The 25,988-nt window shown below is 51.9% G+C and overlaps 2 protein-coding genes across 3 annotated transcripts; one reads left to right on the top strand and one right to left on the bottom strand.

Moving 5' to 3' along the window:
• The first annotated feature begins 4,474 nt into the window (after positions 1 to 4,474).
• On the top strand, positions 4,475 to 9,426 carry LOC139788956 (keratin, type II cytoskeletal 1-like). The gene is given in 9 exon segments (XM_071729346.1): positions 4,475 to 4,510; positions 4,512 to 4,598; positions 4,601 to 5,182; positions 6,504 to 6,721; positions 7,420 to 7,480; positions 8,029 to 8,124; positions 8,442 to 8,606; positions 8,701 to 8,826; positions 9,202 to 9,426. Coding segments are annotated over 9 exon segments (1,596 nt in total).
• Positions 8,005 to 13,281, bottom strand: LOC139788957 (uncharacterized). Of its 2 annotated transcripts, none has more exons than XM_071729347.1 (2): positions 9,709 to 13,281; positions 8,005 to 8,276 (listed from the first exon to the last, which is right to left on the bottom strand). In XM_071729347.1, exon 1 carries the CDS (start codon positions 13,151 to 13,153, stop codon positions 11,597 to 11,599), a length of 1,557 nt encoding a protein of 518 aa, XP_071585448.1. In that variant the 5' UTR covers positions 13,154 to 13,281; the 3' UTR covers positions 8,005 to 8,276; positions 9,709 to 11,596. The 2 variants fall into 2 exon arrangements, with proteins under 2 accessions (XP_071585448.1, XP_071585451.1); XM_071729350.1 differs by having other exon boundaries at positions 8,005 to 10,226; positions 10,351 to 13,281.
• Between the last annotated feature and the right edge of the window lie 12,707 nt (positions 13,282 to 25,988).

The following is a 25,988-nucleotide window of genomic DNA, read 5'->3' as shown; positions in this document are numbered from 1 at the left end:
TGGGAAGCTCCCAGGGCAGCTCTCCTTGCTTCCCATGGGCTTTCCACCACTTCCCATTCCATGGCTTCTTGCTTTGCTCTCAGAACTGAGCATTTGGGTCCCACCTCCTCCAGGTTGGTCTGGTCTGCCTCTGGCCTCTGGGTATCCACCTTATTCCACTCAATGCCCTTCCTCCACTCAAGAAGAAACCCCTTGGAATGCCGTGGTCCTTATGTCCCTACTGTGGGAGAAACCCATGGAGGTGCAGTGCCAAGGTCCTCCTGATCTCTCCATCCCAGGTCCTGTTCTTGGGTCACTTTTGACCCACCCTGGTCCTGTGCAGTCCCTACCAACCAAAGCATTTCCACAAAATGCTTCTGCACATCACAGACCAAAGGACACCTCCCCACCCAAAGCAGCTGAACTCTGTTCCTCCTTACATCAGTCCCTGCAGGACTCTCCATCCCAGGGATTCCAAATCTCCTCTAGTTTTAGGTTCCCTCTTCAGAAGTGTCACTGGAGGGGGGGGCTGTCAACTCATTCCCTCTGAACATGTCCCCATAGGAACCCGGGAGGTGCAGGGAGGGGATTTTCCCCCTCTGCTTTGCTCTTAGGAGAACCCCACCTGGAATACTGTGTCCCCCTCTGGGGTGGATGTGAAGGGACACGGAGCTGTTGGATCTGGGAGGGCTGGAGCAGCTCTGGGAGGGTTGGGGTTGGTCAGGCTGGAGAAGGCTGTGGGGAGACCACAGAGCAGTCCTGAAGTTCCTTCAGATACCCCCAGTAGGCACCTCCAGGGGTGCTGGAGATGAATTTTGATGAGGGCCTGGAGGGATGGGAGGAGGGGAAAGGACTTGAAAGTGTCCGAGGGGAACCTGAGGTTGGAGATGAGGGAGAAATTCTTCCCTGGGAGGGGGAGAGCCCCTGGGTGTCCCCAGAAGCTGTGGCTGCCCCATCCCTGGAGGTGCTGAAGGTTGGGATGGGGTTTGGAGCCCCCTGGGCTGGGGGGAGGTGTCCCCATGGTAGGGGGGGTTGGAACGAGATCATCTTTAAGGTCCCTCCAACCCAAACAATTCTCTGCTTCTCTGATGTTGGTTGAACCTGTGGTCCTTTTGGGAACTGTTTTACTGTTTTGGTTTTGTTTTGTTTTGTTTTTTAAGTGACCTGGGCAGACCCAAGAGGGATATCAGGGAAGAGGAAAGTACCCCAGGAAGCTCCCCTTCACCTGCAGGATGCTTGGGCATCTCTCTGGGTTCAGGGCTGTTTCTGGAGCCAGCTCAACAGGTTGAGGTGTGGCTGGGGCTGCTGTGCCAGGGCTGAGCTGCTGCCAGGATGGATCACAACAGCAGCCTACACGCTGTGCTCTGGATCATGTGCACGTGGGCTTGGATCTCTGCCCTTCCCAGCCAAGGTTTGCAGGAGGTCTTCTCCAGCAGGACATCCTCCCCGGGGAGGTTCTGGATCCCTCGGCACCCACTTTGCTTCAGGCTGATGCCTGCGTTTTGGGCAGGGATTTTGGAGAGGTGGCTCCGTAAGCACCGTTCCATGTGGAGCTGTTTGCTGTCTGGGTGTTCCCTCCTTTGGGTCAGAACATTTCCTTCCCAGATCCATGGGGATGACCCCACGTGCACTGGAAGGAGCTGCTCCCACCACCAGATGAGGAGATGGAGATGGTTTGCACCCAAAATTGTCCCTGCAGAGCCTCGACCAGCAGCAGCCTTCAGAAACGGGTTGAGACAGGAAAAAAAAGGACAATTTAGCTCAGACTTCACAGGGAAAATCGTGGCTCACGTCCACGGGGTGTCACATCCTCCTGACAGGAAGTCACACGTTGTCCTCTTAATCTTTACCTGAGTTAATGATGGCTCCAAGGTCACACGGGAGCTCCAGTCCCCACATGGGGCATAATTTGTCCCACACAGAATTTTGCAGGGAGGGGACAGGGCTGGGCCTGAAGGAGCCCAAGGTTCATGGGTTGCTCTCAAGATGCACCAGCACCTAGAAAACAGCAAACCAGATTAAAACATAATAAAAAAAATTTTTGTGTAAAATCCTAACGCTTTGGCAAACCTTACCCAGGTGCGTTGAAACTGAAAGGTTCCCACATTTTCTCTTTGGCCATTTTTAAAGTCATGGGTGTTACACTGTTCATCATAATTATTATTTTTTTTTTTTCCAGTGGGGTACAGAATTCCCAATCCAAGTCAGATTTTTTTAGATAGATCTATCAAAAAGGGGAAATTCGGTGGGAAATTGGGTTGAAAATCTCAGTAAAACGTAAGTTTAATTACAAAATCATCACACAAATGGAAGATCTGGGCCACTGTTCCTGGTGTAAGGCTGGAAGAGATCATGCTTGGTAAGGATAAGTGTTAATTCTCATCTGGCTGCCTGGAAAACAGATGGGAAAAGCCCTTCATCTGGTCACTGATGAAGGACACTGAGTGTCCAAAATCTTGTGCACCTCAAGATATTTGAATCCCAGAATGAAAAGGGTTTGAAAGGACCTCTGATCATCACCTTCTAGATCAGGATGACCTCAGTAGATCAGGAACATGCCCAGGAGATGCTGACTCTGCCACCTCTCTGTTCCAGTGCTCAGTGACCCTGAGTAAAGAATTTTTGTTTAGGTTAAGGTTGAGCCTCCTGCGATCCAGTTTGTGTCTCTCCTGTCACTGGGCATCACTGGGAAGAGTCTGGGCCCATCCTCCTGGCACCCACCCTTTGGATCACAGAATCAGGAAGGTTGGAAAAGACCCTTAAGATTGTCAAGCCCACCCATCAACCAGACACCACTAAACCATGTTCTGAAAATATCTGTGAATATTGATGTAAATATTCAGTCTCCTGAAGGTTCAGCTTCCTCAGCTTTTCTCCTAGGGATGTCCCTGTCCTCTCATAGTTTTAGGGACTCTTCTCCAGTTCTTTCTCCTTCATGAGGAGGGGGAGCCCAGAACCAGATGCAGAATTGCAGGTGGAGCAAAGCAGAGAGGGAGGGGAACCCCCCCTTGGCCTCCTGGGCACCCAAACTCTTCTGAATGCACCCCAAGACTCCATTGGCCTTTGAGGACACACTCTTGGCTCATGGTCAGCCTGGTGTCCACCAGGATTCCCAAGTCCTTTGTCCCAGAGCTGCTCTCCAGCAGCTCTAATCACAGCTAATAACCTCTTCCATCAAACCTTTCATTTAGGGGATTTACTGGGCACTTTCCAAACGGAGTCAGACCACACAACCTCTATGTAATTGAAGGGTTCCCTGGCTGCCTTTATCCAGCACCTTTGGAAAGAAGCAAATCCCCTTCAGGAGGAGCTCAGCTCCCCCAGTGTCGTGTAGGGGACCAAGGGAAGGGGCTTTCCAGGTGGAAATTGTTCCCCCAGTGCTTTGGGGGCAGTAGATTAGACCTGGGTGATCTTCTTGAGGCATCAGTCAATGCTGGAGACCTTCAGTGGCATCGTCAGCAGCAGGACTTGGCTCCCAAGTGCTTTTTTTTAACCAGTCCAGGGCCATCAGGTCTGACACCAGACTGGGATGGTGGAGCCTTGCACGGAGGGGAGGAGAGAAAAGAGGATTGGGTCAGGCAGATGCTCAGGGGGAGATTCTGGGTGTTAAAAGCTTTGAGCCCAGCTCTGTATTTGAGATCTCCCCCATATTTTGAGATCTCCCTTATATTTTGAAAGTGGGGCCTTTCAAAATGCACCCCACAAAGAGGAAGGCTGGGGAAGGGCTTTTGGGTGTGGAGTGAGAGGACAAAGTGAAATGGGTTAAAACTCGAAGAGGGGAGATTGAGTTTGGACTGCAGGAAAAAATCCTTTCCTGTGAGGGTGCTGAGCCCCTGGCCCAGGTTGCCCAAGGAAGCTGTGGCTGCCCCATCCCTGTTCCAGCCCAGGCTGGATGGGGCTTGGAGCATCCAAGTCCCTGCCCATGGGGGGGTTGGAACTGGATGAGCTTTAAGGTCCCTTCCAACCCAACCCATTCTATGATTTATGAACCAGATTTAATTTTTTTTAAAAAATGGCATTAACAAAAAGATCAGATGGCATCTCCTCCCCTCTCCATGCAGGAGCAACAGTTATTCCTGGGTGGATTTGTGTGGAATGAGGGAAAAGAGAGGCTGGGAAGCTAAGGGAGCCTTCGCTTTCTGTGGGCAGCACTCCTGGTGATGTGAGGTCCCCCCCAGGACAATGTGAGGACAATCTTGAGGCCTCCTGACTCCTGAAATGAAATGCCAAAAGAGGTCAGGAAATTTGAGAGGGAACAAACCCTCATAATGTGCAGGGATAACTGTGCGAGCTGTAATTAATGATGGAGGGCAGGCTAATGAGATAAGGAAATCTCATCCGAGTGAAGCTCGTGAGTCAAGCAGGATTTGGGGAATTTCACAATCCCTCCCTCAGTGTGTGGTGTTTACTCTGACCTCTCTGCAGGCAGCCATTAATTGCTGCCTGATGAACCAAACCCAATAACAACATTAAGAGACCTGCTAATTACCACGGAATGGAGATAAACTCCTCCAGGATGTATAAAGGAGAAACTTCTGTCACCCCCACCAGATGAGCTGAGGATTCCTTCTCTCTTTTTGTCTCCTCCTGTTTTACAACCTTCACCACCTGCTCCCTTCTCTCCTCTCAGTGCTCAGGCAGCACCACGATGAGCCAACGTTTCTCCAGATTTGGGGATGGGAATTTCACTTCTTCCTCTGCCCGCTGTGGCTCTCTGGGAGGTGGGAGAATTTCGTGGATCATGAGCCCCTGTGATGCCCACAGAGGACACAGTGGGTATGGGTATGGCTATGGCAGCAGGAGCCTCTACAACCTCCGTGGGTTTAGGAGTGTTTCTCCTGGTGGAGATGGAAGGTGCCTGGGATTTGGTGTTGGGAGACACCTTGATAGGGGCTTTGATGGAAGGAGGAATTTTGTGGGAGCCTCCGGAGGTGGTGAGGTAGGGCTTGGTAGCAGGTATGGAAGAAGTTCAGGTAGAGAGGTGCTTGGAGGAGCCCTTGGAAGGGGTGGTTTTGGTGAAGAAGGGGCTGGGCAGGGTTTTGGGGAGGCTGCTGTCAGCAGAGGCATTGAGGAGGTGCAGGTCAACACCAACCTCCTGAGACCAATAGAGGTGGAAGTTGACCCCGAGTTCCAGAGAGTGAGGTCGGATGAGAAGGAGCAGATTAAGGTCCTCAACAACAAATTTGCATCCTTCATCGACAAGGTGAGTCCTTCTTCCCCCTTTTACTTGTTACCAGGGGAACTGGGGATGTAAGAGGTGCTGCTCTGCCTGGGGGGTGTCCACCTTGGATCCCCCCAAAATCCCAGCCTTGTGCTGGGGTGAAGTTTTCAGCAGCTTGCTCTGAACACCTCTGCATGGAGCAGAGTCCTGGGATGAGCATCTCTGCATCCTCTGCCTTGGCAGGGCAGTCAGAGTCTGCTGGGAGGTCACTGGCACTCTTAATTCCCTTCTCTTTGGATGAAAAGGGTTCCTGCATGGCTTGTCATAGTCTGCTGCCTGGGGTTTGTTGGTGCTGGCAGGAAAAACGGGTGATGGGCCTGGACATCCTTGATGTGTTCTTGCTTTTTTTTTTTTTTTTTAATTTTCTTTTTACCTCAGGCAAAGCAAAACGTTGCATTTCTCCTAGTTACAGAATAAATTACCTCTTTACTTGGAGGTCCTGTCCTCTTCCAGGCCTCTTTCACACCTCCTTTACCCTTTCCTTGGTTGACACTACAACCCTTCCACTTCTGTCTGCAGTCTTCTCTTTCATTTCTGCTCCCAGACTCAGGGACAGAACAGCCCCCAAACCATTTCCATCCAGGTCTGTGCCTGTGTTTGGGTGGTGCTGCCTCTCCACACAGGTAACACCTCCTGTGCTTTGTTACACGTGAAGATTTAAGGCTTTCTTGTGTCACCCTATAGAAAAAGGTGTTGCTGACACCTGAAAACCAGGAGTTTTGGAGCCTTAAAAAAAAAAAAAAAATTTATAAAATAAGAGTCTTTGACTCTTTTTCAATTATCGCTTATTTATTTATTAAACCTCGTGGCTCTCCAGGTTATAACCTGCTCAATGTCCCAGCTGAAGAGATGCCATCCCTCTGGTTTCCACATCCCATAGGAAGTTCTGACCTTCTCCCCTAAGGCAAGGTGTTCCTGGGAAGAGAGTGGTCCTGGGTGGTGATGTTGGAGCTCTGCTCATGGAGCTGGGGGTCAGAAAGAGCTTCAGAAAGCACTGAAATCTCCCAATCACCCCCTGAAATTTTCTGCAGTTGGGAGATGAAAAGCCAGCAAAGGTTTCAGCATCAGCTTCAAGAAACAGCAGCAACATCACCCCCTTCCCAGAAAAAAGTTGTCCCTCTTTTAGCTGTCACATTTCTTGGTGCCAAGACACTGCAGCTGGTCCCACCTTCTGGAACCTCTCAGTGTCCCTGTGCTGGGAACATTAACTGGGTTTTTTTTTTGGTTTTTTTTTTTTTTTCCCTGGGGGGGCTGATGCTCGGTGTTTCCAGTGCCTCAGACACTTTTCTGCTTCACCTTTCAGGTTCAGTGTCTGGAGAGGCAGAACCAGGCTCTGATGGCCAAGTGGGAACTTCTGCAGCAGCAAAGTACCCGACCAGAAGAGAGCAGAAACATCACCTCTTTCTTCCAAGCTTACATCAGCAGCCTGGAGAGACAACTTGAGATGCTCCACAACCAGAAGGAGCAGCTGGATCCAGAAGCCTACAACATGCTTCAGCTTGTTGAAGATTATAAAAAGAGGTGAATAATCACAAATCTGGGAAAAAAAGAGAGCACTGGTGTTTTCCAAGGCAATGTTTATCATGCCCAGCTCAGCTCTGCACCTCCAGGGCTCCTGTGGCCGTTGTAGAATTTCTCCTCAGCATCTTCATGATGGGACTTGGCATCCTCATGATGCTGGAGGATCAAAGCAGACCCAAAACATGGAAAATCAAAGGCCCTGTAGCTCTGTCCCACTCTTCCCTCCTCCTCTTCTCCTTCCTTCCTCCTCTTCTCCTTCCTGTCCTTCCTCCCCCAAGCAAGGAGTAGCCCAGGACTCCTTCCTTACACGAGTGGTAGTTGTGGGGAGGGGAGAGACAACTTGATTGGGGTCAAGTTGAAAGAATCCATCACTTCATGGAGTGCTCAATTGCACTCCAAATGCATGGCCACAGCTCTGAAAAACCCAGGCAGCTTAGTTCAGGATTACAAGGATCTTTATTCCTCAGCTAGACTGAGGCTTGTTGGATAATCAAGCACTGAGTTTTGCAAAGGGTTTGCAGTCACTTTTGCTCTGCCAGAAATTGCAGTTAAATGAAAACTCAGTGTTTGCTGTTGGGATGATTCCCTTTGGCTTCTGGCACACTTGAGTTAAAAAAAAAAAAAAAAAAAAAAACAACATAAAAACCAAAACCCAAGACAGGCAATGAGCTCCTGATCACTTTTCTCTGTTGCAACAGATTCGAGGATGAGATCAACAAGCGTGCAGATAAAGAAGAGGAGTTTGTGGAGCTTAAAAAGGTGAAGTAATCCAAGACACAGATTGAAACCAAAGTCTCAGAAAGGCAGCAGGGACTGAATGGTTGGTGTGGTTTCAAAAGCAGGGCCTTGGTTAAGTCATCTCCTCAAGCTGGTAATGATTTTACTGCAAGACTGGAGAAAAATAATTTTCTTTAGAGTCTGAATCAGTTCTTTGTATGATTAATATCTAAAAATTATGATCTCTGTCTATTCACTTAATCACAGCCTGGGTGAGATGTCATTGTCAGGGGTTAAATAATGTCTGTGGTTGACTTAGACAGGAGAATGCTGACAACTTTTATTTAAGAGAATTAATGAAATTTATGTCTCTACATTTGCATTTACTCCAGAAACACATTTATTGTCACAGATATTTTACTTATTTCCAAATCCTTCTTTTCTTTGAAGAATTAAATTTTTTTCTCTTTGTTCCAATCGTTTTTTAAACGCAAGTGAAAATTCACAGGCCAGTATTTGACTCCAGGAATGAAATTTTTAACCAAAAGCACCAAGCCTTGCATGAACTTGTTTTTCTTTTTTGTGTACAGGAACTGGACAATGCCTACATGGGAAAAATGGAGGCAGAGGTTCGCCTGGAAATCCTGAAGCAGGAGCTGGAGTTCCTCAGGTGTTTACATGAAGCTGTGAGTATCCTTCTCAGACTGAAACCTCCTCAGGTCTTGAAGGTCTTGGAGGTTCTCAGAACCTTCACCTGAACAGGACTTGGAGAGCAGATCATCCTCAAAGCCCTTTCTCATCCTTGAGTGGAAAGGGAGGGTCTGGTGTGTCCTAAAGGCTGGAAGGGAAATGAGAAAATTCAACTAAAAGTGGTGGTGGGACACCAGGAGCTGGGGGGTGCAGGTTCCAGTGGGTAACTGGCCAGGGGGGGGGGTAATTTCATTCCTCACAGCACAACCTGAGCTGTTCACATGTTAAAAATCCCAAACTTTTCTCCTTGCAGGAGCTGTCCCAGCTGCAGACAGTGGTTGGCACCACGGATGTGATTCTGTCCATGGACAACCACAGGGAACTGAACATGGATGGAATCATTGCAGAGGTCAGGCAGGAGTACGAGGCAATTGCTCAGAGGAGCAAAGATGAAGTGGATTCCATGTACCAGGGAAGGGTGAGTAGAGATCAAAAAAAAGCCAGGGAGAGAAATTTGTCTGCTCACCAGGGAAGAAACCAAAGGTGTCTTTTCTCTCCCCTCTGCACATCAGTACCAAGATCTTCAGAACCTGTGGGTGAATCAACGGGAGCAGCTAAGGAACAGCTACCAGGAAATCCAGGAGTATTTGAGGCAGATCCAGAGAATACAACAAGAAATTGAAATTGCAAAGAAAAGGGTAAAGCTGACACTCTCCAACATCACTGTTTACCCAGGGACTCCGGGCAGTATGATGTGGTCTGTCCCTTGGGGGCAAACCTGGAGATAGAATCATGGAATCAGGAAAGAATCATGGATAGAATGGGGTGGGTGGGAATGGACCTTAAAAATCATCCAGTACACCCAGTACTGATGGACTTTTTCTCTTCAAAATGGGTTTAGATTTTGGGCATCTCTATCTGGATTTAATTTAGGTTAATTTACCCAGCCCTATTATATCTTTGGAGTTCTGTCACTCAGGCAGGTCTTGTGATTTCCAAGGGCTTCCAGAAAGGTCTGGAAGTCTCAGTCCCATCACAGGGAAATGGAATTCTTCTCTTTGTGCTCTCTGCAGAATGCTGCCCTCCAAGAAACCATTAAGGATGCTGAGCAGAGAGGGAACTCAGCCGTCAGTGATGGCCACCGGAAACTTCAGGAGCTGGAAAACGCCCTGCAGCAGGCCAAGGAGGATCTGACTCAACTCCTCCATGATTATCAGGAACTTCTGAATGCAAAATTGGCCTTGGATATTGAAATTGCCATGTACAGATCACTCCTTGAGGAGGAGGAGACCAGGTAGGTACAAACTGTTCACTCTGGGTAGAAGGACCCTGTGTCCCCTGGTCCAGGAGTCACCTCTGCCAATGGCTCACTGAGCCTGGGATGACTTTTACATTTGGTGGATCCATCATCTCATCTCCTGCATCATCTCCTTTTCTTCCACAGGATTCAGGAGGGTTCACCAGCCACCATCTGTAAGTATCTCAAGGTTTTGCTTGTTTTTTATTTAAAAGCAGTGGTGGCATTTTGGTGGCCGTGGTACTTGACTCCCACCCCCAGAACAACCACTCTGAGCTCCTACCTGAGTTTCCCAGGGAAATGAAGCCAAAGGTGGTGACCTCTGAGTGTCTGTGTCACCAGGTGTCTGTGTCACCAGGCATTAATAAGTCAACAGTGAACAGGAACTTATTGGCTCATTTCAACCAAATCTGTAGGAAGTGGGAATCACCTCACTTATTCCATAGGTCCTTGTGGTGGTTATGAGAACTGAAGGAAAAAAAAAAACCAAAACCTAGACCAAAAATCTGTGAAATAGGAAGGGAACTAAAGGACAGAGAAACCACTTGGTGGAACCTAAGTGGTCAGAGGCCATTCAGCCAAATTGGTCACCCGAAAATCCATGGGTCCCAGTGGGAAGAACCCACAAGTACAGAAAAGTTTGAAGGATCCTGGAGAGCAGGAGAGGTGTCTGAGGACTGGAGCAAGGTCAATGTCACTCCAGCTTTTAAAAAGGACAAGGGAGACCGAGGGAGCTACAGGCCAGGTGGTCTCACCTCCATTCCTGGGCAGGTGATGGAACAAACATTCTGGATGTCAGATCTAAAGGGGTGGAATAAAAGAAAGCTCTTGGGAATGGTCAGCATGGATTCTCCAAGGGGAATGATGCTTGGCCAGAGCTATAACTGGGTGGTTAGGTGAGGGGAGAGCAGTGGATGTGATTTACCTTGGCTTCAGCAAGGCTTTTGGTGCTGTCTCCCATGACATCCCCATCAAGGAACTCAGGGAGTGTGGGCTGGATGGGTGGAAGTGAGGTGGTTTGGGAGCTGGGTGGGTGACAGAGCTCAGAGGGTTGTGACCAATGGTGCAGGGATGTGTGGGAGGCCCAGGGGTTGGCACTGGTTCCAATCTTGCCCAAGATATTTGCCAGTGACCTGGGTGAGGGGATTTGTGTCATGGGTGGCACAGAACTGGGAGGAGTGGCTGCCACACCAGGGGATGTGGTGCCATCCTGCATGGCCTGGAGAGGCTGCAGAGCTGGGCAGCGAGGGGCTCAGTGAGGTTCATCAAGGGTAAATGTGAAGTTCTACACCTGGGGAGGAACAGCCCCGTGCATCGGTCCAGGTCAGGGGCTGAGGAGAGAGCTCTTGGGGTCCTGGTGGACACGAAGTTACCAAGAGCCAGAATTGTGCCCAAGAAGCCCCATGGTGTCCCCCATGCAGTAGGAAGAGGTGGGGGGAGGTCAGACTTCCCCTCTATCCTGCCCTGGTGAGGCCAGAGCTGGAGAACTGGGTCCAGTGCAGGGCCCCCCAGTTCAAGAGAGACTGGGAGCTACTGGAGAGAGTCTGGCAGAGGGGACTGAAGGATCTCTGAGGAGGAAAGGTTGAGAGGGCTGGGGTTGTGGGATCTGGAGAGGGGGGTGTTGAACCTCCTGCTTTACCAGGAGGGTTGGACTGGGTGATCTCTTGAGGTCCCTTCCCAGCCCAGGGGTTCTCTGAAACCTGGAGTCCTCCCCTTCTGAACAGGGGGGGGGGGGGGCTGCAGAGAGGCTTCATGCATGGGGTAAGATGTAAATCCCATTGCAGATAAGGTGGGAAAACCCAAAACCTAGGAGAAGACATTTCAGTAGCTACAGCTCCAAGGGCTGGTCCTGGTTGCCCCCACTCAGGTACCACAGAGCAGGTACAAGGATGGACCCATGGAAGGTGTTGGAGCAGCTGTGCTTCTATTTTTTGGGGTGAAAAGATTCAGGTGACAACGGTTCCTTTTCTTGCAGGTGTCATTGACCACAATGCGGGTGCTACTGAGGTCTTTGGAGTTGGACCTGGAGGACAAAAGAGTGGGAAGGGGGGGATGAGCTCTGGGGGGGGCAGCATGAACAGAAAAGGGTCAATTTCTGGAAGAGGAAGAGGAGGAATTTCAGGGGGATGGGGATCCAGCTCTGGCAGTGGAGGCTCCATGTCTGGAGGAGGTCACAGCTCTGGTGGTTGGGGTTCTGGAGGTAGCAAATCCATGTCTGGAGGAGGAGGAGGAAGCTCTGGAAGTGGGGGGTCCATTTGTGGAGGTGGCAGCTCAGGAGGTGGGGGTTCTGGTGGCAGCAAATCCATGTCTGGAGGAGGAGGAGGAAGTGGTGGATCCATGTCTGGAGGTGGCAGCAGCTCTGGTGGTTGGGGTTCTGGAGGTAGCAAATCCATGTCTGGAGGAGGAGGAGGAAGCTCAGGCAGTGGTGGGTCCATTTGTGGAGGTGGCAGCAGCTCAGGAGGATGGGGGTCCAGTTCTGGTGGCAGCAAATCCATGTCTGGAGGAGGAAGTGGTGGATCCATTTGTGGAGGTGGCAGCAGCTCAGGAGGATGGGGATCCAGTTCTGGTGGCAGCAAATCCATGTCTGGAGGAGGAGGAAGTGGTGGAGGCTCCATGTCTGGAGGTGGCAGCAGCTCAGGAGGATGGGGATCCAGCTCTGGTGGCAGCAAATCCATGTCTGGAGGAGGAGGAGGAAGCTCAGGCAGTGGTGGGTCCATTTGTGGAGGTGGCAGCTCAGGAGGTGGGGGTTCTGGTGGCAGCAAATCCATGTCTGGAGGAGGAGGCAGTGGAGGCTCCATATCTGGAGGTGGCAGCAGCTCAGGAGGATGGGGATCCAGTTCTGGAGGTAGCAAATCCATGTCTGGAGGAGGAAGTGGTGGATCCATTTGTGGAGGTGGCAGCAGCTCAGGAGGATGGGGATCCAGCTCTGGTGGCAGCAAATCCATGTCTGGAGGAGGAAGTGGTGGAGGCTCCATGTCTGGAGGTGGCAGCAGCTCAGGAGGATGGGGATCCAGCTCTGGAGGTAGCAAATCCATGTCTGGAGGAGGAGGAGGAGGAAGCTCAGGCAGTGGTGGATCCATGTCTGGAGGTGGCAGCAGCTCAGGAGGATGGGGATCCAGCTCTGGTGGCAGCAAATCCATGTCTGGAGGAGGAGGCAGTGGAGGCTCCATATCTGGAGGTGGCAGCAGCTCAGGAGGATGGGGATCCAGCTCTGGAGGTAGCAAATCCATGTCTGGAGGAGGAAGCTCTGGAAGTGGTGGGTCCATTTGTGGAGGTGGCAGCTCAGGAGGTGGGGGTTCTGGTGGCAGCAAATCCATGTCTGGAGGAGGAAGTGGTGGAGGCTCCATGTCTGGAGGAGGAGGAGGAAGTTCTGGAAGTGGTGGATCCATTTGTGGAGGTGGCAGCAGCTCTGGAGGATGGGGATCCAGTTCTGGAGGTAGCAAATCCATGTCTGGAGGAGGAGGAAGCTCTGGAAGTGGGGGGTCCATTTGTGGAGGTGGCAGCTCAGGAGGTGGGGGTTCTGGTGGCAGCAAATCCATGTCTGGAGGAGGAGGAGGAAGTGGTGGATCCATGTCTGGAGGTGGCAGCAGCTCTGGTGGTTGGGGTTCTGGAGGTAGCAAATCCATGTCTGGAGGAGGAGGAGGAAGCTCAGGCAGTGGTGGGTCCATTTGTGGAGGTGGCAGCAGCTCAGGAGGATGGGGATCCAGCTCTGGTGGCAGCAAATCCATGTCTGGAGGAGGAGGAGGAAGCTCAGGCAGTGGTGGGGTCCATTTGTGGAGGTGGCAGCAGCTCAGGAGGATGGGGATCCAGCTCTGGTGGCAGCAAATCCATGTCTGGAGGAGGAAGTGGTGGAGGCTCCATGTCTGGAGGTGGCAGCAGCTCAGGTGGCTCAAGATCAAGTTCCAGCAGTAGCAAGACTATTTGTGGAGGAGGAGGAGGAAGCTCAGGCAGTGGTGGATCCATGTCTGGAGGTGGCAGCAGCTCAGGAGGATGGGGATCCAGCTCTGGTGGCAGCAAATCCATGTCTGGAGGAGGAGGCGGAAGCTCAGGCAGTGGTGGGTCCATTTGTGGAGGTGGCAGCAGCTCTGGCAGGAGAGGGTCAATGTCTGGAGGTGGAGGAGGAAGCTCATGTCATGGTGGATCCATGTCAGGAGGTGGTCAGAGCTCAGGGGGATGGGGATCCAGCTCTGGAAGGTGCAGCCCTCATGGTGGAGGGATGAGCTCTGGAGGTGGACAAAGTTCTAGCAGGAGAGGGTCCATGTCTGGAGGAGGAGGAGGGAGCTCATGTCATGGTGGATCCATGTCTGGTGGTGGGTCCATGTCAGGAGGTGGTCAGAGCTCAGGAGGATGGGGATCCAGCTCTGGCAGTGGTGGGTCCATGTCTGGAGGAGGAGGAGGAGGAGGAAGCTCATGTCATGGAGGTTCCATGTCAGGAGGTGGTGGGTCCATGTCAGGAGGTGGTCAGAGCTCTGGAGGATGGGGATCCAGCTCTGGCAGCGGAGGCTCCATGTCTGGAGGTGGTCACAGTTCCTGCAGGAGAGGGTCCATGTCTGGAGGAGGAAGCTCATGTCATGGTGGATCCATGTCTGGTGGGTCCATGTCAGGAGGTGGTCAGAGCTCAGGAGGATGGGGATCCAGCTCTGGAAGGTGCAGCCCTCATGGTGGAGGGATGAGCTCTGGAGGTGGACAAAGTTCTAGCAGGAGAGGGTCCATGTCTGGAGGTGGTCAAAGTTCTGGAGGATGGGGATCCAGCTCTGGCAGTGGTGGGTCCATGTCTGGAGGAGGAGGAGGAGGAGGAAGCTCATGTCATGGAGGTTCCATGTCAGGAGGTGGTGGGTCCATGTCAGGAGGTGGTCAGAGCTCAGGAGGATGGGGATCCAGCTCTGGCAGTGGTGGGTCCATGTCTGGAGGTGGTCACAGTTCCTGCAGGAGAGGGTCCATGTCTGGAGGAGGAGGAGGGAGCTCATGTCATGGTGGATCCATGTCTGGTGGTGGGTCCATGTCTGGAGGTGGTCACAGTTCCTGCAGGAGAGGGTCCATGTCTGGAGGAGGAGGAGGAGGCTCATGTCATGGTGGATCCATGTCAGGATCTGGTGGGTCCATGTCTGGAGTTGGAGGAGGAGGAGGAAGCTCATGTCATGGTGGATCCATGTCTGGTGGGTCCATGTCAGGAGGTGGTCAGAGCTCAGGGGGATGGGGATCCAGCTCTGGAAGGTGCAGCCCTCATGGTGGAGGGATGAGCTCTGGAGGTGGACAAAGTTCTAGCAGGAGAGGGTCCATGTCTGGAGGTGGTCAAAGTTCTGGAGGATGGGGATCCAGCTCTGGCAGTGGTGGGTCCATGTCTGGAGGAGGAGGAGGAGGAGGAAGCTCATGTCATGGAGGTTCCATGTCAGGAGGTGGTGGGTCCATGTCAGGAGGTGGTCAGAGCTCAGGAGGATGGGGATCCAGCTCTGGCAGTGGTGGGTCCATGTCTGGAGGTGGTCACAGTTCCTGCAGGAGAGGGTCCATGTCTGGAGGAGGAGGAGGGAGCTCATGTCATGGGGGTTCCATCTCAGGATCTGGTGGGTCCATGTCTGGAGGTGGAGGAGGGAGCTCATGTCATGGTGGATCCATGTCTGGTGGGTCCATGTCAGGAGGTGGGCAGAGCTCAGGAGGATGGGGATCCAGCTCTGGAAGGTGCAGCCCTCATGGTGGGGGGATGAGCTCTGGAGGTGGACAAAGTTCTGGTAGGAGAGGGTCCATGTCTGGAGGTGGTCAGAGCTCTGGAGGATGGGGATCCAGCTCTGGCAGCGGAGGCTCCATGTCTGGAGGTGGTCACAGTTCCTGCAGGAGAGGGTCCATGTCTGGAGGAGGAGGAGGAGGAAGCTCATGTCATGGGGGTTCCATGTCAGGCAGTGGTGGGTCCATGTCTGGAGGATGGGGATCCAGCTCTGGTAGGAGAGGGTCCATGTCTGGAGGAGGAGGAGGAGGCTCATGTCATGGTGGATCTATGTCAGGATCTGGTGGGTCCATGTCAGGAGGAGGAGGAGGAAGCTCATGTCATGGTGGATCCATGTCAGGATCTGGTGGGTCCATGTCTGGAGGAGGAGGCTCATGTCATGGGGGTTCCATGTCAGGCAGTGGTGGGTCCATGTCTGGAGGATGGGGATCCAGCTCTGGTAGGAGAGGGTCCATGTCTGGAGGAGGAGGAGGGAGCTCATGTCATGGGGGTTCCATGTCAGGCTCCGGTGGGTCCATGTCTGGAGGATGGGGATCCAGCTCCGGCAGTGGAGGCTCCATGTCTGGAGGTGGTCACAGTTCCTGCAGGAGAGGGTCCATGTCTGGAGGAGGAGGCTCATGTCATGGTGGATCCATGTCAGGATCTGGTGGGTCCATGTCAGGAGGAGGAGGAGGAAGCTCATGTCATGGTGGATCCATGTCAGGATCTGGTGGGTCCATGTCCGGAGGATGGGGATCCAGCTCTGGTAGAAGAGGGTCCATGTCTGGAGGAGGAGGAGGAGGCTCATGTCATGGTGGATCTATGTCAGGATCTGGTGGGTCCATGTCAGGAGGTGGAGGAGGAAGCTCATGTCATGGTGGATCTATGTCAGGCAGTGGTGGGTCCATGTCTGGAGGTGGTCGCAGCTCTGGTAGATGGGGATCCATGTCAGGATCTGGTGGGTCCATGTCAGGCAGTGGTGGTTCCATGTCTGGAGGATGGGGATCCAGCTCTGGTAGGAGAGGGTCCATGTCTGGAGGAGGAGGAGGAGGTTCCTGTGAAGGAGGCTCCATGTCAGGATCTGGTGGGTCCATGTCAGGAGGTGGTGGTTCCATGTCTGGAGGATGGGGGTCCAGCTCTGGTAGAAGAGGGTCCATGTCTGGAGGAGGAGGAGGAGGTTCCTGTGAAGGAGGCTCCATGTCAGGATCTGGTGGGTCCATGTCAGGAGGTGGTGGTTCCATGTCTGGAGGATGGGGGTCCAGCTCTGGTAGAAGAGGGTCCATGTCTGGAGGAGGAGGAGGAGGTTCCTGTGAAGGAGGCTCCATGTCAGGATCTGGTGGGTCCATGTCAGGAGGTGGTGGTTCCATGTCTGGAGGATGGGGATCCAGCTCTGGTAGGAGAGGGTCCATGTCTGGTGGAGGAGGTTCCTGTGAAGGAGGCTCCATGTTAGGCTCTGGTGGGTCCATGTCAGGATCTGGTGGGTCCATGTCTGGAGGATGGGGGTCCAGCTCTGGTAGAAGAGGGTCCATGTCTGGAGGAGGAGGAGGAGGTTCCTGTGAAGGAGGCTCCATGTCAGGAGGTGGTGGTTCCATGTCTGGAGGATGGGGATCCAGCTCTGGTAGAAGAGGGTCCATGTCTGGTGGAGGAGGAGGAGGTTCCTGTGAAGGAGGCTCCATGTCAGGATCTGGTGGGTCCATGTCAGGAGGTGGTGGTTCCATGTCTGGAGGATGGGGATCCAGCTCTGGTAGGAGAGGGTCCATGTCTGGTGGAGGAGGTTCCTGTGAAGGAGGCTCCATGTTAGGCTCTGGTGGGTCCATGTCAGGAGGTGGTGGTTCCATGTCTGGAGGATGGGGGTCCAGCTCTGGTAGAAGAGGGTCCATGTCTGGAGGAGGAGGAGGTTCCTGTGAAGGAGGCTCCATGTCAGGAGGTGATGGTTCCATGTCTGGAGGATGGGGATCCAGCTCTGGTAGGAGAGGGTCCATGTCTGGAGGAGGTTCCTGTGAAGGAGGCTCCATGTCAGGATCTGGTGGGTCCATGTCTGGAGGATGGGGGTCCAGCTCTGGCAGGAGAGGCTCCATGTCAGGAGGGGGAGGAGGAAGCTCAGGGTGTGGTATTGAGGGATCCAGTTTTGGTGGGGGGGACTGTGGCTCTGGAGGATGGGGATCCAGCTATGGGGACAGCTGTGGCACTTATGGTGGCACCTATGGTGGCACCTATGGCTCTGGGTGTGAGGGCATCTCCAGAGGGGAGGGATTTTATGGAGAAGGGAGCACTGGAGCTGGGATATCCAGCCCCACAGCAGGGAGAGGAGAAGGCAGGTCTGGGGGTGGGTGGTCGTTCTGAAATTGGGGTCACAGGGCTGGCCGTAAGAGGGGCTCAAGTTCTGCTGAGGATCCTTCCCTAAGGAACATCTCCATGGAAAACCTGCCAGTGGATTGGGAAGAAATCACCCCTGTTGCAACTGGAGTCAGGGGTCACCACTGAGTCCCCACTGGTCCTGAGCTCTCTTCTCTCTCCCCAACCATCTCCTGAATTGTCCAACCACAATTTTTGGGTGGTTGCTGCTGTTTTCTGAGGCTTTCACTGAGCACTTAACTTTGGCTTTTTTAAAACATTTGTCTTTGGCAACTAAAACCTGAAACCCACGTCTGCTGTGTGTGTGTTGGTCTGGGGGGGAGGGCACAATTCCCACACCTGACGAGCTTTGGGAGGGAACTCTTTGCACATCTAAAGCAGTTTATAGAGATCTGGACCCAACGTCATAGAATCATAGAATCATAGAATAGGCTGGGTTGGAAGGGACCTCAGAGATCATCGAGTCCAACCCTTGAACAACTACTGCCACAGTCACCAGACCATGGCACTGAGTGCCATATCGAGTCGCTTTTTAAATGTCTCCAGGGACGAAGAGTCCACCACCTCCCCAGGCAGCCCGTTCCAATGTCTGATGACCCTTTCCGTGAAAAAATTCTTTCTAATATCCAATCTGAACTTCCCCCGGCACAATTTAAGACCATGCCCTCTTGTCTTGCTGAGAGTTGCCTGGGAGCAGAGCCCAACCCCCCCCTGGCTCCAACCTCCTTTCAGGGAGTTGTAGAGAGCAATGAGGTCTCCCCTGAGCCTCCTCTTCTCCAGGCTGAACAGCCCCAGCTCCCTCAGCCTCTCCTCATAGGATCTGTGTTCGAGTCCCTTCACCAGCCCAGTTGCCTCCTTTGGACCTGTTCGAGGACCTCAAGCTCCTTCCTGAACTGAGGGGCCCAGAACTGGACACAGGACTCAAGCTGTGGCCTCCCCAGGGCTGAGCACAGGGGCAGAATCCCTTCCCTGGACCTGCTGGCCACGCTGTTCCTGAGCCAGCCCAGGATGCCATTGGCCTTCTTGGCCACCTGGGCACACTGCTGGCTCATGTTCAGCTTCCTGTCAATCCAGACTCCCAGGTCCCTTTCTGCCACTCTGTGCCCAGCCTGGAGCTCCCCATGGGGTTGTTGTGGCCAAAGTGCAGGACCCGGCACTTGGCCTTGTTGAAGCTCATCCCATTGGAGTCAGCCCATCTCTCCAGTCTGTCCAGGTCCCTCTGCAGAATCCTCCTGCCTTCCAGCTGATCCACACTTCTCCCCAGCTTGGTGTCATCAGCAAACTTGCTGATGATGGACTCAATCCCCTCATCCAAGTCATCAATGAAGATATTGAACAGGACTGGGCCCAGTACTGATCCCTGGGGACACCACGGCCGCCGACTGGAAGAACCCCATTCAGCACCACTCTCTGGGCCCGGCCCTCCAGCCAATTCTTAACCCAGTGCAGAGTACACTTGTCCAAGCTGTGGGCAGTCAGCTTTCTCAGGTCCAGACAGCGTTTGTGAAAAAAAGTGGAGAAAGGTGTTTTGCAAAGAATGTCCCTGGTTTGGGGGGCTGTAAATCTGCTGTGAAAAGGGTACAAATCTTATTGGCTTCCTCTAGTTAACCAACCAGGACGTGGAGCTCCATCTCCTTCAAACCCTGCAGGATTCCCTCATGAAATAACCAGGGGAAAGCTGGGATGGTCCAGGTAGGTTTTGTTACTTGGAGATAAAGGAAGGAGCAGGAAGCCCATGAACAACATTTCCTTCTCTCAGTTCTAGTCCAGTTCTTCCCCCCAGGGTCCCACAGCAGCCTTGGAGAGTGTGTACTCAAGTAAGGTTTTTTTTGGCCAACATTTGGCTCTGCTTTTATGCAGAGGAGGAAAGATGTCTTCTAAATTTCTCACAAAACCTCCTTTAATTAAAAAAAAAAAAAAGGAAAAAAAAAAAAAAAAAAAAAAAAAAGCAGGTCTAAGAAAGAGCAGAGCAGCTGAGATGATTGGGAAAGTTCATTCTGGAAACTCAGCACCACTTTGTCACATCCAATTCCCAACACTCCAGTGGACAAGTGGAGTGTCACAGCCCCATCAGGAATATTTCATCTCCTTTCCCCAGCTGGAGGGATCCTCTTGATCATTTTCCAAAGAAATCTAGTGGTGAAGAGCTCAGCTCTGGGGGTGGCATCCTGGGGGGGACCTCCTGAGCAGGGAGTGAGATACCCAGCTTGGTGGGAAATCTGCCCAAGGACCCATTTGAAAGGGATAGTAGAGACAAAAAAAAACAAAAACAAAAAAAAAAAACCACCCCAAACTAATTGAGAAGGTTGCCAGGAAGGGTGAACTCAAACCTTTCAAGCAATTATGAGTCCCCTGCATGTGGGGAGGTCTCAACCCTTCACCCCTGCAGGATCCCACTCACAACCAAGCTGCATCATCCCAATTCCATCTTTGTCTAAGTCAGTAAATAGCAGGGGTCAGGGATGTGTCCTGGTGGCCAAGGGGCCAATGGTGGCCTGGGGGGCATCAGAAAAAGTGTGTCCAGCAGATCCTGGAAGGTTCTGCTCCCCCCTCTGCTCTGCTCTGCCCTGGAATCCTGTCTCCAGTTTGGGGCTCCCCAGTTGCAGAGAGACTGGGTTGTACTGGAGAGAGTCCCCTGGAGAGCTGGGAGGGTGCTGAAGGAGGTTGGAGAGGATCAATAGCACTGAAATTCAAGCTGCTGGTTCCATTCCATTCCATTAACTGGGAACTGAAAGGGGTCTGGGAGCTGCAGTGGGGTCCTGCCCCAGGGATCTGAGCACAAGAGGAGCCCCCAGGATGGCTCAGGGACCCCAAGAATGGTTCAGGAACCCCAAGGATGGCTCAGGGACCCCAGGGATGGCTCACAAGGAACAATTTGGAATTTTCTCCATGTGTCCCCAATGAGGAAATTCCCCAGAGGTCAGGAATGGGTCCTGGTGGCCAAGGGGCCAATGGTGGCCTGGGGGGCATCAGGAAAAGTCCAGCAGATCCAGGGAGGTTCTGCTCAGGAGACCCCCCCTGGAATCCTGGCTCCAGTTTGGGGCTCTCCAGTTGCAGAGAGACTGGGATGTACTGGAGAGAGTCCCCTGGAGAGCAGGGAGGGTGCTGAAGGGCCTTGGACATCTCTGCTGGGGAGAGAGACTGAGAGCCCTGGGGCTGAGAGGGGATCTGCTGAATGTCCCTCAAGAGCTGAGGGCTGGGGGGCAAGAGGAAGGGGCCAATCTCTGTTCAGGGGTGCCCAGGCCAAGGAAGGATGGGTTGGAGCTGGAAGATGGGAAGTTCCACCTGCAGAGGAAGAGAAACTTCTGCCTGGGAGGGGGAGGGAGCCCTGGGCCAGGCTGCCCAGAGAGGTTCTGGAGTCTCCTTCTCTGGAGGCTTCCAACCCCCCCTGGATGTGTTCCTGGGGGATCCTGCTGGGACAGAGGGTTGGGATGGGGGAACTCCAGAAGTTCCTTTTCAAAGAAGACAAAGCCTCCACCCACCATAAGGAGTGGGATCCTGCAGACTACCAAGTCCTCAGTTTCACTGTGAAATTCATCCTCCAGCCTGGGTGCCTTCTTCTGCCTGATCAGAAGAAAATAAAGAATTAATATGAACACTGTGGTCAGGTCTGTGGGGATTTTTCTGATCTGTTTCGTGGTGAAAGGTTGAAAAGGAAGAAGATAGAGAAGCAGACACTTCTGGAGGCAATTCAACCCCCCTCATTTGTGCATCTATCTTAGTAGGGGCTGAATCACTGCTGGAGATCAGACAAAGCATCTGTTTCATTTGACTACAAGAGGAGCCTGGGAGAGCAGCTCAGAAGGGAGATTATTAACCCCCAACTCATATGAGAGGCTTGATCAGCATTTCCACTCTGTTGTTTTAAGTACTGTTTACACACTCGTAGTATATTGAGGGAAGGGATGGTTGGGAAGGTTACATCCAAACCTGTTCTGCTTGTCAGCTAAGCTGTAATCATATCTCCAGTTTCTGGAGATGAGTGTTCTGGCACCTCCTTCCTTATAAAACTATCCCTTTTTAAGTAGGAGTGAAACTTCTGGCCCAGGATTCCAGTTGTCTATAAAAATAAGGGCTTTTCAGTGCTTAATTATTGCTGTTCCTTTCCTTCAGGAGTTGTGTGACCCAACTCCTGTTTGTACCTGGGAAGAGTTTGTGTGTTTGGCCTTGTTCTCACCAAGGCTGAGAGGTTCATGGCTTTGGACCACAAAGCTTTGAGCTGTGATGATCAAACAGATGATTTTTTTTCCCCCACCACAGCTTGGGCAAAATGTGGGGATGGGCAAAATGTGGGAATGGGCTAAAAGAGGAGCAACAGGGACATGTCCACTCCTGACTCCTCTTTGTCTGAACACAAAGGTCCTTATGTCAATCAGATATGGCCCCTGCATTATTTTTTTGGGGGATGGCAAGTGGCCCCAAGGCTGTGGTCAGAGCTGTTTTGATTGTTGAGATTCAAGAGCTGAGCTGAAGTCACGAGGAGAAGATCATAGGATGGAGCCTTCTGATTAAAGTCCCTGGATGTCTCGGGGCAGTCAGCACAACCCTGTGCTCAGGCTGTGACACTGCAGGAAGGTGACTGCTGACACCCTGTGCCTATGGGATGAGCATTCAGGTCTGAGAGGAGGACACCAGGGTGGTGAGGAAGATGGGAGCAGCTCAGTTGTCATCCAAGTTGGTAGTGATGATCTCAGTGCTGGCTTTTTATTTTTTTTTTCTGCCAGAAGTGTGTCACTGGGTGCACACAGGTTTTACAAACCATCCCAGGCTCACAGCCAACCCCAGAGGATGAATCCACATGAAACCTCACTGGCTTGGAAGGACTGAGGACCTGAGAACCCTCCTGGCTCCTAAATACTTCCCTCTCCAGACCTCTAGACCTTGCTAGGAGGATGTGGATCCAGCTCTGGGAGGTGCAGTCCCCTTACTAGAGGTATTTAGGAGGTTTCTGGGTGTTCAGCTCCTTGGTGTGAACAGGAGTAGGGAACCATCAAATTGCCAGCCAGGAACCCACGTGGACAGGGAGGCTGAAGATCCATTCCATGCCACCACCTTGTGGGAGAAAAAAGGAGTAGCACAGAGGCATAGAACTGGTTCCAGTTCTCCCACTCTCTCTCTCACTGAAGGAGTTTTGGGCCTGAGCCCATTTCACTCTGCAGATGTGTCCAGAACAAGACCTTCCCTTAAAGGTTAAATTAGTCAGGGCTAAATTGGAGCACCGTGTTAATTGTGGGCCTCCTATCTTTGTTGCTGGGCCTCTTCCCCAAATTCCTGGTGATTAGAAGCAAATTAATGAGCTGTGATTCCTTGGTGCCCACTTACACCCACGACCCCCCCTCCCCTGTTTGTGGAGCAAACACAACTCTGACACCAATGCCCTGGGTTCCATCGATGAGACTGGGGGCAAGCAGGGAAGATCTGGTGTGGTTTAACCCTAAAGTCTCTCTGCTGGCAAAGAACACACAAAAACTTTGTCTCCTGCAGCAAGTTGGGTGGAATGAGACAGAGCTGGGAGGAGAAGGCAGAGCTGACCTTGTGGTTCTCTTAACTACAGCCTCAGCTGGGCAGCTGGGAGCAGCCCAAGGGCTGCATCAGGTGGCAGCATCTGCCTTTGGGGGACACAGAGTCACCAGGAGACATCAGGACCAGATGGATCAACCAGACACCATGTCTGGGGGTGTGAAAACCTGAGCTTGGAAGTTTTGGGAAAAAAACTTTTTTTTTTTTTTTTTTTTTTTGGAAAAGCTTCTGTTTTGGAAAACTTCTGAAGGCATCCATGACCCCGTCCACAGCAAGGAAAGGAAACCCTGAGCTCTCTCTTTCATGCCCAAAAGAAGCCAAACTCTCCTGGGTTTGGCAGGGCCAGGAAAAGGGCTGTGGGATCACCCAGGAGGTGCAGGAGAACCCTGAAGAATTGTGTTACCTCACCACAGGGCCATGGAGGGCTTCAGCAGGAGCCCAAGGAGACACAACCTTGGATCACAAACTGGAGACTGAGTCAGAGCAGCTCCGGGCCAAGTCCCCTCCTCCTGGGCTCCAATCCTGCTCTTCCAGCTGGGATTGCCACAGCCTCTGCCTGTATTTAGGCAGCCAAGTGAGACACCCAGGACTTCAATCACTCCTGCTCTCCTGGGTGTAGGTGTAATTGATAGTGCTGTCAAGAACCTGCAATTAAGGCAGTTGTCTTTCCAGCTACTTCATCCCATCAATTATCTCTCTTGCTGGGCTAAGGGCAAAATGTTCCAGGGCAGAACATTTGCAAATAATGAGGTACAAAGCATCAGCTGCTCTTGAAGCCAGAATACCAGTAAGGTTTCTGGTAACCAGTTTGGCTTTTCATCAGCCTTCTTGTGAAAGGTGCTGAAAAGCTCCTCCAAGGAGCCCAGGGTGGAAGAGAAAAACACAAAAACCAACCCAAAGCCGTTAAAAAATTCCTGCAGAAGCAAGGAAAGAAACCAGACCTTGAAATAAATACCATCCCATTTCTTGGGAATTAAGAACTCTTAGAGGTTTAATTGCCAGGATAAAACCGGCCAAGGTTTGAACCTGTTGAAAAAAGCTCAAGATTAGTGTGGCATAATAGGGAGGGGAAACCAATTTTTTTCAACTCATCTGGAACAAAACCCTTCCCCTTTCTGTTCTGACAGAGAATTTGGCCAGAAGCCACAAGGACAGAGATGTAATACTGGTTCCACCTCTGAGCTGCTGTGGAGCTCTCAGCAAATATATTCAACTTATCAGCCTTTTCTTCCCCACCTGTTAAGAAGCTCTAATAAATTTTTTTTCTTTGCCATGAGGTATCCCAAGGGTTTTAATTACAAGCTCAAGGACAGTATCAGAGAGCTGCCCTTCTGCAGCTGGGCTCATAAGGTATTTTTGGAGGATTCTGGTGCATTCACAGCCTGCCCACCAAGGCCAAACCTCCCCCTGTTTCCAATGAAATGATCGCCAAGCAGCCAGGTAACAGCTTTGTGGGCAGAGCCTCCTGTTTTCTAGGCTATTTCTTTTTTTTTCTTCTCCATAGAAGCTTCATTTTTCTCACGTGCTCTACGCAATCAGAGCCAAAAATGGGAAAATGCAACTACACTGATTTCTTCTTCTAAAAGTTGGGCATCCAGGGCTGAGCTGGTCACTTCAGACTTTATTTGACTCAACCAGGAAAAGGAAGAGTCTCTGAAGAGCAACATCCCAGCCGTGCCTCTTTCTCAGCAGCCTTGGTATCAAAAGGAGGAGATGAGGCCACCCCAGTTGTGGGGTCGTGGTCTTTAACTGGGGATGGTTTGGGGAACTTCTGATACCCAAGAAGCATTTTGATAGAATCATAAAGGTTGGAAAAGACCTTCTCAGAGGTCATCAGGTCCAACCATCAGCCTGACACCACCAGCCAACTAAACCATGTCCTCAAGTGCTACATCCACACGTTCTTTGAACACCTCCAGGGATGGTGACTCAACCCCTTCCCTGGGCAGCCTGACCACTCTTTCCATAAAGATTTTTTTTTCCTGTGTGGAAGCAAAATATTTTGCACTCTTACAACACAGCAAAGATATTTATGTCTCCAGTCCACACTCTGGTGCCCAGTTGCCAAGCAAGGGGCTGCCTTTGGCTGAGCCTCCTGGGCTCATCCTGCTCTCTGTGAAGGGAGTAACTATGAAAAGAACAGATACTGAAAAATCACTCATTATTTGCTGTTTGACAGAACATTCCTTTACTGATCCTCCTTGGAGATACTCTTAAGGCCATTTTCTAAACTGTAATTAATGTCAGGAAGGAGGACAAGCTAAACCAAAAGAAGAGTCCTCCCAAAACCCAGCCCACAGGATCCTCCAAGCTGAGGACACAAACAAAGTGATTAAAAATGAGTAAATTCCAGAGGATTTCACAAACATTCAGTGTCATGCATTGTTTTGCATATTTAAACCTATGAATTGCTGCCAGGCAAGGCAAACTCCAAGAAAACCCCAAATTATTCACCTGTACCCACCAAGCCCCGCTCCTGAGCTGTGTATAAAGGAGGTGCTCAGGGGCCCCTTCGTGAGTTGCTCATCCTGCTGCCTCCTGCATCCTCCTCACCATCTCTGCCAGCATCAGCCAGCAGCTGGGAGGTCTTTCCATGGAAAAAAGTTCTACTTCTGCTGCCATTAGGCAGTGCTTTCCCCTCAGCTGTGCCATTTGGTGGAGGTGATGGAGACGCAGCAGCCAAAGGCTCCAGCACAGAAATGGGTATAAATGGAGTTTTTCTGGCCCAAGCCTTGCACAGGGGCTCTGTGGGGGTTGGGGATGCAGGGGCACCCATGCCAAGGGTGAAGGTGTCAGTCATGGGTGAGGTTTCCATGGCAGAAGGTGCCAAAGTGATCCATGTGGTGCAAGTCAATGGGAGCCTGGAGCCTCCTGAGGATGGATCCTGAAATCCAGCCCATCCCAAAGCAGGAGCAAGAGCTGAGGAAGAGCCTCAATGACCAGTTTGCCTCTTTGGTTGGCAGGGTGAGAGCTGAGCCAGGATTTAAAGG

Source organism: Heliangelus exortis, chromosome 31, assembly GCF_036169615.1.
Source record: "Heliangelus exortis chromosome 31, bHelExo1.hap1, whole genome shotgun sequence".
Lineage (NCBI taxonomy): Eukaryota > Metazoa > Chordata > Aves > Apodiformes > Trochilidae > Heliangelus > Heliangelus exortis.
The sequence above is the reverse complement of the archived record's forward strand: the minus strand, read 5'-3'. Positions and strand labels throughout refer to the sequence as shown.